This window comes from Squalius cephalus (assembly GCF_949319135.1).
Source record: "Squalius cephalus genome assembly, chromosome: 3".
Taxonomy (NCBI): Eukaryota; Metazoa; Chordata; class Actinopteri; order Cypriniformes; family Leuciscidae; genus Squalius; species Squalius cephalus.
Window position 1 is genome coordinate 16,037,805 of NC_137124.1, and position 17,783 is coordinate 16,055,587.

Sequence of the window (17,783 nt, forward strand, 5' to 3'; positions counted from 1 at the left end):
TTGCGCTTTGCGCTTTGACACTTGCGTTTCAGATCGTTAAAATAGGGCCCTTTGTCCCTTTAAAACATCCTGCAAGTTTCATAGCTTAAAAAGTCCTCCTCATTGTTGTCTCGATTGGGTGGTTGTAACAAGCTTACGACAATGGATATACTTAAAATAGTCTTTATTGTAGATTTAAACAAGCAGAGATAACTTGGAGAAACTGAATAGCAAAACAACTTCAACATAGACGTCAGACACTCACAACAAACAATACAGGACAAGGAACAAACTCAAACTAAGGGCTTAAATACAGAGGGCAAATAAAGGAGCTGATGAGTTCATTAACGAGGGACAGGTGAACTAGATGAACCAATGAAACACATGGGAAAACTGGGTCAAAGGAAAACAGGCAAACAGAAACTGAATTCAGTGAAAACAGAGACCAAATAGAACATAACCCTGACATTACTCCCCCCTCCCGGAAGGCGCAATCTCGCGTTAAAAAAAAGGGCAGGCTAGCTAGGTAGTCTCCAGGACGGTACTGGTAGTACAAGAGGCCAGGGAGGCGACGGCAGTTCAGGGAGAAAGGCAGGATTGGCTTCCGTGGCCTTGACCCGGGAGCTTGGCTCGGCCACTGTGGCCGTGGATGTATAGTCCCCTGAGCTATGGGATTGTGAACCGGATTGTGAATTCTGCACTGAAGGTTTACTTAAGAAAACTTCACGTAGGAGTAATAATAATAGTGATGCTTGCTTTATCAACACCACTAAAAAAACAATAAGAGTATTTTCCGGTGTAGACGCGGTGTAAACAAAATTAGTGTGCGAGAAAAGATAAAAAATGTGTATGCATGTGTAAATGAGCTCTTAAGCCCACAACTACTAACCAAAAACCAGAAGAAAAGCAAAACCCATAGTAGTCATTCTTAAGGATAATGTTATAATCTGCACTGCTGGAAGAGAAAGATAAATAGAGGGGGGAAAAACGCTAGTTTTCTTCATCCTCTTGATATCTCCCTGCGGTTTTCCATTCGGATGGGAGCCAGACCAAACATATAGCCCCAGTCTTTTTTCCAAGCGTCTCATTTAATCAATAGATATTTGTGGAAAGAGCCAAACAACAAGAGCTCAGCTGTATTAGCAGAATAAGCAACAGAATCTAGGACAGCTGATCTATAGAAGATGTCTGAGTTTTGGCAGATCACCATTAAACACCATATAAACCTGCATTCCTATACTGGTCCAGTCAAAAGATGATAGATCTGTCCTTCAATGTTGGGATTCCTCACCCATTTTATCATCCACAAGACAAAAAAAACACCTGATTTCTTAGAAATGGAACAGCATGTCCATTTTATTAATGTTCATTGCACAACTGGTCAGATGTTTAATACTTAGGGTTAGAAGGTGATGAGGAGGAATGAAAGGAGAATGTGTCGCAGAAATAATTTAGATGAATTGTAGGACGTAATATGTGGCATCAAGAGAGCAAATGACCTAATAAAACCGAGAACATACGAGGCCGAAAGTAAGACGAGGACAAAAGGTTGAGCAGATGACAGATGGAGAAGACAAATGGAGTACACGCTATAAGATACATGCTTAAAGGGGTCATATAATGGAACACAAGATTTCCTTTGCTCTTTTGAAACAGAACAACTTCATCTACTCTGTAGTGCATCGCAACCGGTTTTGCTTCAGGAAACAAGGACCACAACAGAGAACCAAAAGTGATTATTGTACAAAAGTAAACAAAGGTCCTAAATTAGGAGTTGCAATGTTTTGTTTCATTAATTACCATGAGATGCATTCAACAATTTGCAAAATAGTAACATTTTAGATTTTTAAACGTCTCTTTAATTTTGATGGGTAAGTCAATAATTAAGACTAGTTAAGTCAATAAATGTAATACTTTTATTCAGCAAGGATGCATTAAAAATGACAATCAAGACTTTTGCAAGGTTATTAAAAAATCTATTGCAAATAAATGCTGTTCATTTGAACTTTATATTTGTCAAAGAATCCTGAAAAAAATATATCATGGTCCCTACAAAAAACTGTTTTCAACATTGATAATAATAAGAAATGTTTCTTGAGCAGCAAATCAGCATATCAGAATGATTTCTGAAGGATCATGTGACACTGAAGAGTAATGATGCTGAAAATTCAGCTTTCCATCACAGGAATAAAAATTTATCTGAAAATCTATTAAACATAGAAAACCGTTCTTTTAAATTGTCCTAATATTTAACAGTATCAGTGTTTTTACTGTATTTTCGATTAAATAAATGCAGCCTTGATTAGCACAAAAACACTGAAAAATCTTACCAACCCCAAAACTTTTAAACTAGGGCTGTCAAAAGATTAATCGTGATTAATCGCATCCAAAATAAAAGTTTGTGTTTACATAATATATGTGTGTGTACTGTGTATAATTATTTTGTATATATAAATACACACACATGCATGTATATATTTAAGAAATATTTGCATACATATACTGTATATATATTTATATAGTTTATATTATACATAAATATAATTTTTTTTATATATAAATAACACATTTTTCTTAAATATATACATGCATGTGTGTGTATTTATATATACAAATTTAATTATACACAGTACACACACATATATTATTAAAACCAAACTTTTATTTTGGATGCGATTAATCGCGATTAATCTTTTGACAGCCCTAGTTTAAACTGTACAAGCGTCAGAGGAAGGTCAACCTTATTGAAGAAATAAAATACTAAATGTTTAAAAAAAATTTAAGATGTTTTTAATCAATGGATAACATATTGATTGACATTTTTAGTGGACTTCAGGAATGAACTTTCTGTGGTCTAACAGATGTCTGTGTGAGTGACACTCACATTCGTGGGAACATGGACGAGTTACTTAACTATTTTGCGGTCGTAGAACTCTCCGCTGCTGTATGTGGTGGCGAGGGTGGAGGAGCAGACCTCCAGATACCAGGGCTTGTTGCCGTTTTCCGTACTGCTGCTGACGGAGATGGTGTAGATGCTGTTGGTGTAGCCGTCGCAAGAGCAGTGATCGCCCTGCCGGCCTCCGTTACCAGACGCCCAAACAAAGATGGAGCCGAGACCCTTACGGCCCTGCAGAGACATGAAAACATATGAACAAGGACATACAATAGACTTTTTATTTATTTATTCTTTTTCAAAAACTACACTGCCAAGTTGTCAACAACTTGACAAGATTAACAACTATTTATTTCTACAAACTTTACAAATATTAATTCAATTTAAATGTTGTGGTTTTGATTTAGTCTTCATTTAACAACCCTGACAATGACAGTTACTCATTGAGAAATCCCTCTTGTTTGTGTGTGTGAGTTTGGGACAACAACCTTTTTAATTCCCAGTTCAAAGGCTTGTTTGGCCAGAGGCCCCGGTCCATCCACGGTCTTCCCGTCATCGTCGGGGCCCCAGCTGGCACTGTAAATGTCGATGTAGTCTGGCCTTATTCCCAGAGACTTGGCCTCCACCACATCAGTCACGTCTCCATCAAGCATTCGAACACCTTAGAGAAAAAGTTCGTCCAAAAACGTACAAATTCAGTCATTGTATAATCACCTCAATGTCGTTCCAAACCTGCATTATTTTCTTTTCTCTGTGAAACTTTAGATGCAACAAAAGTGGATGTTGATTTATCCTACCAAGCTCTGAAATGCATAATGAAAGAGTCCTACAACTAGCCCAGTTGAATTGTGCACTGTAAACCATGCCATTTTGTGGTCTAAATGCAAGACCCAATTGTGTTTCAAACATAGTGCAACGCTTTTTTTTTTTTTTTTTTACTTTACCTATGAGTTTCAGAACAATATTATACAAAGAGGAAAAGCAAAGCAGAACAAAAGACAAAATCAACTGGAAACAAAAAACTAAATCAAACCAAAAAGAGTGACCTAACAGTGTAATGAAAGAACACAGTCTGCATGATTAAAATAAAGAGTTTAACTTAGTACTGCAACTTAAATGAAAATCAGAAAAGTTGCCTTGGCAACTAACTGAAGTATATACGTTTTTAAGCTTACATTTTTCATCTAATATTTATATTTTATTTTATTTCAGCTTTATTTTAATTACTGAAAACCATGTTTAAAAGTTTTAGTTAACAACTCTGCATCTAGAAGATGAATTTAAAAAAAAAATGACACACAAAAACAATTTCAGTAACAATTAATGCAAGATACTAAAAACATTTACTTAATGTATTTAAGCCACTAGATTTTGAAAAAAAATACATAAATACAATGTGTTTAAAACTGTGCTGTTGAATTTCCTACAAAAATAACAACATGACGAACGTGCAAATGGAAAACTCACACACAAACTCACAGAGGCACATTATCATATGCCATATGGTCAATGATGCACACAAATGTGCAAAAATTGCAATTAAAATCTATTGTACTCAGCTGCAATGAGATGTTTCCAAACGCCACGATAATCTGCAGTCTTTCTCCTCATTCTGATACTGAACTACAGCTTAATTTCCTTTTCTTGCTCTTTATTTTGAAAGAAATCCTTGGTATTTTTGCATAACTTTACAAAAATTATATTATCTAAGCAAGTAATTTAGCTGTGCTTTCCCACATGGAAAGAACCTATATGAGGATATATGCGCATATATGAAACCTATATACAGCATATATGCACATATATGATAATATATATGCTGCATATATGCATATATATGCCACATATAGGCAAAATTGAGGTGCATATATGTGCATATACACTTTGGCAACTGTCATACATGATGCCTAGCTCAGATAGGCACATCTATCAATTCGAAGCTCACGGAGCTGAGAAGATCAAAAAGATTTTTTTTTTTTTTTTCTGTTCAGTTTTTTGTCTTATTTTTGTTCTTGTACTATTTGATTGTTCTTAAGTAAATAAATAATGTAAATTTCTACATTTTGGGCTTTTATTTATGTTGCCTAGCTATGGATTTTAATAATTTTACTAATATATAGGTAAACATATAGGTTAACATATAGATGCATATATAGGTGAACATACAGGTGCATACATATATACGTGCATATATGTACCTATATAGGTACATGTATGCACAAATATATATGTACACATATATGTACATATATATGTGCATATATGTACATATAATATAGGAAAACGGCCAATTTTATATATGTCACATATATTAAAAACCTATATCAAAACCTATATTAAAACATATATGTTTATATAGGTTATTTCCATGTGGGTTGATCAAGTGCACAATGGTAAAAGTTGGGGTTCACACCTTCAACCTTTCAGCAACCAGCCAAGATCTTTGATGGACAACTGAAATGAGGAGGCAGAGGCAGAATTAATCAGCTTAATTAGCTTAATTCAAGAAGTCAATAAGAGAGGTTCCTGCCATAATATATAAAAAAATATGTGTGTGTGACTAGAGAGACTAGAAAAGAGCCTGATTGTATAGTGTGAGAATGTGTGTGCATGTGCGTTATTATTTCTAACACCATATGCGCAAAATGCTGTTCCTTCCTTGAAACACCTCTACAGGGAAAAACATGGGATTCAACACTTCTGTATCATTCCTCTCACTTCTGACAAGCTGCATTACACCTCAAATTGACTCCTCGACTTTAAAACAGCACAGAGAAAAACACTTTTCAGAACCGCAGAGCAGAAAAACGAATCATTTCTACATTTCTAATTATGGTTAAAGGACATGAAGTTGTACATAGCAGCCAACGCGAGGCCGAATAGATTAGAAATGTCATTAGAAGGCGATGAAGTCATTGGCTTGAATCGGACACGTATTAGCTTTGGCAGCGTTTCAGTGATTAAGCAAGGAAAAAAAGTCAACTGCTGAGCCAAAAGACCTAAAGCACATCTTTCATTGCGCTAATCTGTCTTTATCTGGCTTAGAAAAATGGCCAACTTTTTCAAACATCACTTCACTGTTGTTAAGAGGAATATTTTGCGTACAGGACTTAACAATTGAGATATTTTACAATATGTGTGTGTGCAGCCAACATTTGGATGAGGAACAATTAATACACCACTAATAACCACAAAGTGGACAGATGATTGACTTGTTCCAAACAAGTCAATCATCTGTCCACTTTGTGGTTATTAGTGGTGTATTATCATGCAGAACCTGTCCTGCAAGGTCTGTGCTACAAACAAGAACAATTCCTCAAATCATGTCGTTTATTGAGGACATGGGTCTTCAACATTTTTACATGGCAGAGGACAAATTAGGCAAAATTGGCATTCCAGTCACCAAAACACTATTCCATTCAAGTACAAAATATACACTAGGTTTGCAGCTTACTATTATTTTGGTAATCATTTAATATTCTGGCAATTGATTATTTTTTCAATGAATTGGATAAAAAAAAAAAATTCTGCATTTCAGCGAAACATAAAATTGTTGAAAGACAGTAAATTAAGAGAGAAGAAGTATTGACTGCTGAATTATTGACTTTAACTGGCATCTAATGAATTGAGGACAAATCGTCCTTCAACAGTCCAAATTAATGCTTAGAGAACAACAATACAGATCTAAAATTAGTTATGAATAGGATTTTATCACCAGCTAAACAAACACCCAGAATATCTTATCTGTTGTAGAACTAAAGAGCCCCTATTTAAAGAGCCCCATTTAAAGGATCCTCATTTTGTTTTGGAGGTCCCCTAAAATAGGTTTCCATGCATCCAAGGTCAAAAAACACAACAAAAACAAATCTCTCATAATAAACATTGAAACATTAGCGCTTTTCTCATAGTGTCTGAAACGGTTCGATAAAGGATTCGTTCTCTCAAAAACCCTCCTATCCGAGAGCCTACTCTACTCTGATTGGTCAGATGGCCCAGTCGGATGTGATTGGTCTACCGCTTACAGCATGTCTCGGAAACAAAATGCCATTTTTTACCGTATCTATTCGAGCCAGAATTCTCATCCTTTGGAAGTGCATGCATAGTAGATTTGCTTTCACAGCGCAGTAAACAGCTTCTTCTCAACGTTTGACAACACAAACCAAACTCTTCCAGGTCTCAGCTTCAACTACAATGTTTGAGGGTGGGTTAAAGTAGACGTTGTTTGCACGCAGCCAATGAAGACAACAGCCTGGCATTATGCAAATGTGTTACAAACCTAGATTAAGTAAGACTGGAATTACTGATGATTAGTTTAAGGCAGTTCAGAATCATTTAAAAACTCCATATATTGTGCACTTTGAACTGTGAAACTTTGCAGATCTCTTACATTCACAAACAGCTATATTACACACTACATGAAAGGTAATATCTGAAAACGCATAATAGGGGCACTTTAAATATTACTGAAGTGGGTCCACAAACAGTGTGGATTATGAAATGGATCTTTGAGTTTCAGAAACCCTGGCGTAAAAGTCAAAATGCACAATTTTCTTTCGAAATGCTGTCATAGACTCCAATGTCAACGAGTAAAACTAATGAAAATGAATGAATACAATATGAGCTTCACATGCTCGCTTGGCTCCTAAAGAGATTGTATATGCAGCCCTATCCTGTACTCACAGTTGCATCGCTAAACTTTATGCATTTGGCACAGAGCGCAACTGGAACAACACAGGCCCGAACCCCGCCAAGTCCGAGCAAAGGATGTGTTTGTAGGCATTGCCACCTGCGAGTACAATAATGAAATATTTGCGTCTTTCAGCGCAGCTGCAGCCCAAAACAAAACTGCCCCAGATGGCTGATGGCATATCATGAAATCCACTTTTTGATTAAAACTGATCGCCCTTTTCATAGGATTAATTGCTTACGGAGCGCATGAATGTCGAGCGGTTTGCTGTCCACTAAATTAATGAACTCTCTGAACAGAGGCGAACAGGAGCGTGGGCGTCTTGCCGATTTAATCCTGTGCACACATGCAGAATAATCCTGTCTTATCTGCTCTGACTGCGTCTAAAACCTGTTGCTTGATCAGGGTTTAGCCACTTGCGGCAACTGGTCAGTTTTGCCAATCAATCCATGTGTGTGTTGAGTGTTGAGTGTCGGCTGCGGCGGGTCTGTAACTAAAATAGCATCTGGCATTTATTAGAAAATAAGGAGAGCAGGGAAGTAAACAGACTGTTTTTCGAGAGATGCATACCTCCTATGCGGGCGTTGTAGGCTATACCTACAATGCAATGCGAGTTGTTGGCTACAGCAGCAACTTCACCTGCACATCGCGTCCCATGCCTGGAAAGAAAAAGAAATGCAATCAAAAATCAATCAAAAATTGAAATATGTTATTGTGTGTTTGTGTCTGAGTTTGATCAGAACTGTAACGATGTCAGTCTTGCTTCCCCATTATCTCCTCACTGTATTCTGTCTTTTCCACACTGCTAATTAAAACTATAAAGAGGGAAAACAAGATTGAGAATTACACACTAAGACACTGGCTCTGATTTAAGCCCTAGTGATTTGCCTCATTGTCTACAGCCTAAGCTACACTGTAAATTTTTTTTGTAATTTTAACTGTAACAAAACGGTCAAAATGTAAAAACCTGTTAAAAACTGTAATACATTTAACCTTACATTTTGTCATTTCAGCTGCCAGTTTTATTCTGTAAAACGATGGATTTTCTTTTACATTGTATCATTCAAATGTTTGGGGTCGGTAAGATTTTTATAGTTTTTCTTAAAGGAGAACTCCGGTCAATTTTAACATTGAGCTCATTTTTTGGTAAATTTGGAGTGCTGTCAGTACAGAGAACAACGTCAAAAATCGGTGTTGCCTACACCGTGTTATCCTCTTTTTAAAATTTGCACCCTGTTGACTTCAATGGGGCAAGTTTTAAACCTGCTTTTAGCCTCTTAACATCCTTGATGTGTCATTACAAGTGTCCAGCCATGTGAGTGATTCCTTTAGAGTTAACACGGGTGAATCTGACTGCAGTAGATGTGCAAGATATGAATAAAAATGATGTTATTTCAGCCAGCGCACATACCTGTATTTACATCCTGTTTGCGGTTGAAGTCCACAGTAATCAACTGTCGAGTTCGGGCGCATGATCGTACGTACTAAACCTATGCGCGTGAACTCGACAATTGATTACTGTGGACTTCAACCGCAAACAGGATGTAAATACAGGTATGTGCGCTGGCTGAAATAACATCATTTTTATTCATATCTTGCACATCTACTGCAGTCAGATTCACCCGTGTTAACTCTAAAGGAATCACTCACGTGGCTGTGCACTTGTAATGACACATCAAGGATGTTAAGAGGCTAAAAGCAGGTTTAAAACTTGCCCCATTGAAGTCAACAGGGTGCAAATTTTAAAAAGAGGATAACACGGTGTAGGCAACACCGATTTTTGTCGTTGTTCTCTGTACTGACAGCACTCCAAATTTACAAAAAAATGAGCTCAATGTTAAAATTGACCGGAGTTCTCCTTTAAATCACTTTGGCACATTTTTCGAAACAGTCTTAACATTCTCTAAACTGTAAATTCAGTTGTCACAACTGTTTGCTGGAACATTAGAACTCTATTGCATGTCTGCAAAATGTAGTAACTCACCCAAAACATTTAATTCATGCTTCAAAACCTAGTTATTGTGTCATTAAATGTAAACCAAAAAAAAAAATGTCATCATGTGAGCCACACTGGTCAAATGTTTTTTCACTATGGAAATATTTGTTATATACAAATGTTTTTTCTACTTTTTTGTGGACACTGACTGCTTTCTATACTACACGAGAATGTCAGTTTTGTCTAGCTGAATGCTCTTGTGCATCATCCTGAGTTTTTTATTAGGTAAAACACCACCAACACCAGATGTTTACATAACTTACATAACCTATTGCTCTTCCATGACAAGCAACTGTGAATTTTTAATTTACATATAACACATTTCTACAAAAATAATTGTACTGTATAAATACATATGCATTTATACAATATTGCTGTAGCTGCTGCTCTATAGGGTTGTGACGTTCCATGTTCAATAAATGGTAGTGATTTTGCTTTCTATTTGAATATATTTTATCATTTAATTTATTCCTGTTATGGCAAAGCTGAATTTTCAGCATCATTACTCCAGTTTTCATTGTCACATGATCCTTCAGAAATCATAGCAATATGCTTATCAGGAACATGCATATACAGAAAGTAAATAGGGTGAACTTTTGATTTCATTTTGTTAACTAAAAGCAAAAGCTTTGTTTTGGACTCCGACGGCAGCACATTTTGAAACTGATATCCAAGTCAATCCTCTTTCCACCACTGTCACAGCGCATCGCAACAGGCTGCATTAGCAATGCATTAATTGCATTTTTATCTTGTGCACAGTTCACTCGCTGTCGTTCTCTCAGTGCACCTCCTTACCAAAGTCTCTTTTAATAATTTTATTCTTTGTCCTCACTCAATTAAGTTTCTGCTCCGGGAGGCACGTTCCACACTTCAAAAATGAATTGAACGTTGTATTGTTTTCCATTTCAAATATCCTGATGAGTATTAACAAAACAGGTCTTTGAAGTTTTGCTTGAGCTCTTGGCAGTTAATTCGTAAACATGTGGCATGAGCAGAGAACAAGCATTAAATCAGGTGCTTATCAAAGACAGAGACGTTTTCAATTAAATCCACACCACACTCAATCCCACAGGATTGGATTGGTTTCAGTGCTTCCCCACAAAAAAAGCCTCTTTATTGTGTTGACACGCAAAATCACACAAGTCCAGCATTACAGCTTTATTTGCATTGCTCCAAATATCACAGCTTTTGAGGAGGCAAGATATTTCAAAATACTGCTGTATTAGATCTGGTCCAAAATCTAGCCAGATCTACCCAAAACACCCCAGCAACCATTTGGGGTGATCATTCCTCATAGTCACACATTCTGTTTTATTAAGTTAGGTGCTATAAATCCTATCAGTGTGAGATTTTAACCTGTGCCAGCACAAATATCCAACAATCCATGGGTGAGACCAGAGGTGCGCACTTTTGTGATTATCCCATCGTGTGCCATGAGGTTGCCAACCGCTGCCATGGAAACTGCCTAGCAACCACCCATAACACTCTAACAACTGTCTAGCCACCACCTAGAATCTAGCAACCAACAAATTTCAACCCCAAAAAACAAACAAAAAAACATCCTAGCAATCACCCAGTTAACACTAGCAACTATTCACAACATATTAGCAACCTCCTAGCAAGGTCAAAATACCTTTAAAACTTCAAATCTCTCTTCAAACAAACCAATTACTCAAACTGCAAAAAGGCTTCAATGACCTTTGAACTTCAAAACAATCTTGAAAAACTTTTTCAAGCAAACATTTTATCCACCCCCTGACCACTCAAAGCAAGTTACGCAAGTGTTAGCAGCAAATGAGATGTGTTTAAGGGATAGTTCACCCAAAAATGAAAATTCTCTAATCATTTACTCAGCCTCATGTCGTTCCAAGCCCATAATACTTTCGTTCCTCTTCGGAACACAAACAAAGATCTTTTTGATGGCTACTCAACTGACACTTTGACGCATCAAAAAGTTCATAAAGAGATTGTAAAACCAATACATATGAACTGAGCGGTTCGCTTTATTTGATGAACAGATTGAATTTAGGCTTTTATTCACATTAAGAGCCCCTATCTTACGCCAAGCACGACGCAAGTGTTTTTTGCTAGTTTCAGTCCGACACTGTAATCATTTTCACGTCCTGCGCCACGTTGTTTAAATAGCAAATGCATTTTCACCCATTGGCGTGCTGGTCTGAAAATGAGGTGTGTTCTGGCGCATTGTTGGTGCGTTGCTATTTTGAGGCAACAGAAATAGACTGTCATTGGTCAACTGAAACCTGGTCTAAAGTCAATGGCACAATATTTCTTTTGTTATTTAAAGAGCTCGTTAGTAATGTGCGCCTATAGGCGGGTCCACAACGCGCTTACACTCTGCTTATTACACACACAGGGACGATAGATGATCTGCTATAACTTCGCGCAGAGCAGATCTGTTTGCGCTCTGGAGACACGTTCAGTTTTTCCGCTTGCAAATTCCTCCATGTAAATAGCGAATCCACCATGGTGCGAGCGCAACTGGCATTTAAAGGGAATGGGAGATGAGACTCTGATTGGTTTATAGCACGTAAAGTCCAAAACACACCCATTACTCATTAAGGGCCCATAAACATTGATTAGCGGACATAAACAGAAGCTCAACCGAACCTGCTTGACCTCTTGTGGAAGCTCAAACGTGCTGCGTAACACACGAGAATGAACCTCATTGGTTCTTGCTGAAGCTTAAACCCTTTAAGACAAGTCGTGTGGTGAAGAGTATTTTTAAAGACATCAGGACTCACTTGTTCTCGTTGCTGGAGTCGTATCGTGGGGTCGGGTCATAGTCATTGCCATTCACATCGTAGCTCGCAAGCTGATCCTAAATGACGGACAAAGCACATTAAATAAACCATCTGTGTCATTGTTCTGTCACTTCTGTCTAGTGTATTTTTTGGTTCTGTGACAGAGCTCTGACACTCCTGTTTTGTCATGTCTTTGTGTGGGCACCCGACTTCGAGCGTCCTCGAGCCGTGCGCTCTCTTGTCTGTATGCCTTGTTACATGTAGCACGCGGTTCGTGTTTTCATCGGCCGCGTGCTTCCATGTGATGTTTTGTCTTGTACCGTGTAGCACGCAGCTTGTGTTTTTCACTAGCTGTGTGCTTTCTTGTTGTCACGTTTTGTGTGAATTCGTGGCTTATGAGTGTTCTCATTGGCTGCGTGTTCATGTCTTTGTGTGAGCACATGGCTTGTGATTTGTTTTACTGGCCATGTACTTGTGTTTTTTGTCATGTTTAGTGTGAGCACATGGCTTGTCATGTATGTTTCCTTTATTTCCTTGTGCCATGTGCTCTCCTGTCGATTGTCTTACCCCGCCCACCTTGTTACCAGATTATTGGTTCATTTGCCCCACCTGTCCTCCCTCATTACCTGCCCTGTTTGCTCCCTATTTATTCTCCTTGTGTTTGCAGTCCTGTGCTGGTTTGTTGTCATATGTACGTCATATGTTTACCCTTGTGTGTTCTTCCTCGAGTCGAGTCATTTGTTTTATTTTTTGCTTAATAAAAAGCCTTTATAAAAGCCTTAACATTTTTATAAAATAACACTCAATATAATGCATTTACAACATTAATGTTATTAAAATAACACTTAAGAATGTATTTACAGAGATTAGAGAAAGTTTCAAGATTATCTCACATAATTCTGAGCCAGATCCGGATGGTTCCTCTCAATACCGTCATCCAAGATGGTGACGACCACATTTCGACCTGTGTAGCCTCTCTGCCAGGCCGCAAGGATATTCATTTCTGAACGACAGCGGCTGTTTTTATCACTACAGTGCTGGAAGACAATAAGAAGTCATCAACATCAATATACCTTCACTTGCAATCAGTTTCTGGAACATGCATTTGACTTTGAAAATAGGAAACATTGGAACATTAGCAACATTCTCTGCTCTCCAGAAACACAAGCCTTTGTAATAAAGTAAATTCAGTAACCTTATGACTCAATCCGTCTGTGAGGAAATATGTCACAGCAAGTGGTAACATAAACCTGTAAATTAAACGGGACAATTCATGTTTATTCAGCGGCAGAGGTTTTCGTGTCCTTCAAGGTCTCATTTATGATTCTTTTCAACGCAGTCTTTGAGGACACAATCAACAAAGACGTCCCAGAGTGAAGTCAACATCAGAGGACGGATTGAAAACAGTCTCAGATACCTTTGTGCTGCAATATTAATCATGTGAATGCAAACAAACACCGAATATGCTTTAATAATGCTTGAAAACATCAGCTCTACTGGATTAACTATTAATCTAGTAGTGTTTGAAACTGATATACGAAGAACAAAAGGATTTTGAAGGACAGTTCAGTAAAACTAACAAGGTCTGAAGTCCTTCGAAGACACTTTTCGGAAGGAAAAGAAATTAGATGCCAACGAATAAAGAGTAACACATTTCTCAAGGTTCAAGGACACTCTTCAATCAGTAATCAATGAAAATCTTGTTGAAATAAGAGCAGGAGTACAATGCAAATAAAATCAATCATTAAAGAGTGAAGTAGAATAACAATTATGGAGTAACTTTACCCTTTTTTTATCAAAAGCCAAAGAACAAAGAAAACCAAAAGAGATGCATGTATAAACAAACAAACAGAATTTTCTCCTAAATAATGCAACATAATAATGCAATCAGATTCATCAACAACAACAATAACAGTGAGAGCACAGAGGATCCTTATCAGGGAACATGTTTTTAAAGAAAGACTTAATGGTGATGACATGTGACTATGGTGTAGTACATTTATAGCCTAACTTTAGCTTTTTATTTCTACCAATTGTATTTATACATCAAAATTCATAAATGTTGCATTCATTTGTGAAGATTATCATGATGAACTAATGAAAGAATCATTAACTTCTTTCGGTCATGGAGCTTATTTTATGCAATAATCCAAAAGCCAATGGAAAAATCCTATCAGCTTTTTGTCAAGGGAACCAGGGGTTCTTGAACGACTATGTAAAATGATGCTTATGACTGAAATTTGCCCTGACTAATGCCAGTGTTAGTGTGATTGTGTTCATTTCCTCAATATGAACTAATTTGTAATTCATAGCATCAAGCTAGTAAGAGAAACAAACTAGCGCACATACACTACTTTCACACAGTTCGGTTTTTATGAGGCAAGGGCAGCGGAAACAGTCCTGCTATAAAACAAATAAAACAACAGGAGCTTCACAAACGAGCCCATTTAATGAAGCACAAATCAGTGGCCCTTTTCTCTCTAGGAGTCACTGGAAATGAGGCAGCGATTCATTTGCTAAATCACTTAATTAGGGAGAAAAAGGTCAAAAGTTAAACATAGCTTATGAAATACAGGACTGAATGTGTGAAATATCTACTAACAATGTACCACATGTTGGACCATTTGGGATCGTTGAAGTGGATGTAGCTCGGGTCACTCCTGGCTTGACGTTTCACTCGTGACTTCACCACCTGCTGCTGCGCCCATTCAACCTGCAGAAAAAGCACGGGTTACATCGACTCACATCAAAGACTAAACAGTTTATGCTCACCTTCATGCACATAAACATGTCTGCGAAATGCGCGGTCTGTATTTAGTCACGCTCTGGCTTTTCCATTACGTGAGGCTTATGTAGTCATTGAATTTTAAGGAGAAACAAATGGGAATGTAGTACTCTGAAACATGCTTTCCTAAATACAGTCTGAAGAAGAAATACAGTCACACCATCCAAAATATATGCATATCAATATAAGTCTAAGAGATTTTTTTCCCCTGTTTTTTACACACATTACTGTCCCTAAATATGTAATAGCAACAGAAATGCTGCCGATTTTAGAATTCACTTATGATTATAATATTTGGTTAGTGCAATCACGTTTTACCTTAAATACTAAATGTAAAAATCAACAATGAATTAGAGTGTGTGCTAGTCTAAAAATGACTAAAAGCAAGGAGGAAAGTGCTCTTGTGCTGTCGATTAGAGCAGCACCAACCACATCCATATCTATCTTGATCTCTGTATCCTTCCAGTTAAACGTATCATCTGTTGTAAATAAAGGGATGCAGACTTTTAATTTGAAAAGTCACCTAGCCATGCCCGCAAATGTATTTGTCTTGCAGCAATGCCCAAATTTGTGGTTCCCCTCTTCAGAATCACTAGCGCACTACGCTTTCTTGCTTTCATTAAAGAGGTCCAGAGGGAAATGTAATGAAAATCACATATTGCAATAATTATGTCTTTCTCTCTGTTACAGTCCCAGTGCTATAAATGAATGGGTTGGGTTGGGAATCAAGAACCAGTTCTAATTAAATAGATAAATAAATAAATAAAAAGAACCAAGTGATTTATGACATTTGGTTCCATTAATAATTCTTGAATATTTGGATCATACTGATCCACTAATGAATTTCTAGCAAGTTGTTTGGAGGCTGAATTGAATGTCAAGATAGAGAAAGGCTGAGAGCAGCAAAAATGCACAGTGATAATAAATATCACTTAATGATTCAGTTAAATCAGTTATAAACTTGTTCAGATATAGTTAGGATATATAGTATCAAGAGCTATTGAACAAATAAAAAATAAAAAAGTGATCTCTCAATAATTATGAGGTCATGAAAACTGCATGTATTAGAGTTTAAAATGGTTTAGATGAAGTAGGTGAAGATTCACACTGCTGTGGCAGCGAATCAGCAGCTCACGTACTAAGTAACAAGAAAATAAACTATGCACTTCACTTGATTTGTAGTATGTACTGTAGCATATACTATGGATAGTTCAATTGGATGATTTGAAACCGATAAAATACTGATAAACACCTGTGAATGCACATTCTACAATACACCAAGTCGCACTGATGAACTATATTACTTGACTAAAAAAGTTGGTACATTTTTTAAAAGTTTTTGAAAGAAGTCTCATAGTAAAAACAGTAATATTGTAAAATATTATCATAATTTAAAATGAATGTTTTCTATTTGAATATATTTTAAAATGTAATTTATTCCTGTGATGGCAAAACTGATTTTCAGCATCATTACTCTGGTCTTGTCACATTTGCTGTTCAAGAAACATTTCTTATTTTATTTTTAATTTTGAAAACAGTTGTGCAGCGTAACGTGATACATTTTTCTCAGGATTCTTTGATGAATATAAAGTTCAAAATAACAGCCTTTATTTAAAACCGTAATCTTTTGTAATATTATAAATGTCTTTATGATCACTTTGGATAAATGTAATGTATCCTTGCTGAATTAAATGATTAATTTCTTTAAAAATATATATATTTTAAAAGGTAGTGTAATTCATTATTGAACACTGGTGTCTTTTATCACAATGCAACAACAGCAGATTGAACACTGCAGATCTGAAAGATTACATTTTCAGTGTCCTTTTATATAGACTACAACACATCTATTGGAGGAGATGTTACTTGCCCCGTTCTTTTCAGCTTGACAGCTCTTTGCTTGTGGTAACAAAACATTTCGCGCCTCCTCGCACGGCCTCTGCCTGTGGCCTGACACTGATGAAATGGGTTATTGGGCATTTGCCACGCCACACCATTTGTACACATAGCCCGGGGCAGGATATGATCAGAGGGCCTCCGTCAGATGCCCTCCAATAGACCTGGACTGTTTTATTACTCCCGAGATGCCGGCTGTCAGGAGGAGATAATCTTAGCAGGGGAGGGCTGGCTTCCAAATCCTGGAAACAGCTTGACTTTGAATGCCTGGCTGCTCTGTCAAATGAAGTCTTGGACAAACACGGCTGCTCGTCATATTAATGCGTCCGGGACCGAAGTGATTTAATGTGTAAGTCGGAGGATTGAAAGTCAGAGCATAGGAACCATCTGAAAGTAGGAGGGACACAATTGTAACAGAACTTAACAGCTTGGCCTATGAATATTCATTATTTAGTCATATAATGAATATTCAACAGTAGTCCGAGTACTGGTTTTACCCAGTTGATCTTAAAATTGTTTTGTATACGTGTCCAACTACAATTTTTTGATTTGTACTGTCGCCAAGCAAATCAAAAGTCTTAAAACATAATGATTTCCTAATAAAAGTGTCATAATTAAAAGTGTCCTCCCATTTAATGGTTGCTACACCTCCTAATAAAGATTATTATAGTTTTAAAAGTTTTACTAGTGTGATACCCATAATCCAAAATGGAGTAATTTTCAGTTTAGTTTTGATGGTGCATTAACCAGTCCCTCCAGGATTTTGCGATTGCAAGAATAAAGTG

At 37.0% G+C, this 17,783-nt stretch overlaps 1 protein-coding gene across 4 annotated transcripts in view; it reads right to left on the minus strand.

The window, feature by feature from the left end:
* Window positions 1-17,783, minus strand: part of pcsk6 (proprotein convertase subtilisin/kexin type 6) — a 78,742-nt gene that overhangs the window by 50,664 nt on the left and 10,295 nt on the right. For all 4 annotated transcript variants that reach the window (XM_079867487.1, XM_079867486.1, XM_079867488.1 and 1 more), the window contains exons 3-8: window positions 14,920-15,030; window positions 13,211-13,354; window positions 12,318-12,394; window positions 8,130-8,218; window positions 3,361-3,533; window positions 2,894-3,106 (exon numbers count right to left, since the gene is read on the minus strand). In XM_079867487.1, the coding sequence (XP_079723613.1) occupies window positions 2,894-3,106; window positions 3,361-3,533; window positions 8,130-8,218; window positions 12,318-12,394; window positions 13,211-13,354; window positions 14,920-15,030 (807 nt within the window). The remainder of the gene's footprint in view (window positions 1-2,893; window positions 3,107-3,360; window positions 3,534-8,129; window positions 8,219-12,317; window positions 12,395-13,210; window positions 13,355-14,919; window positions 15,031-17,783) is intronic.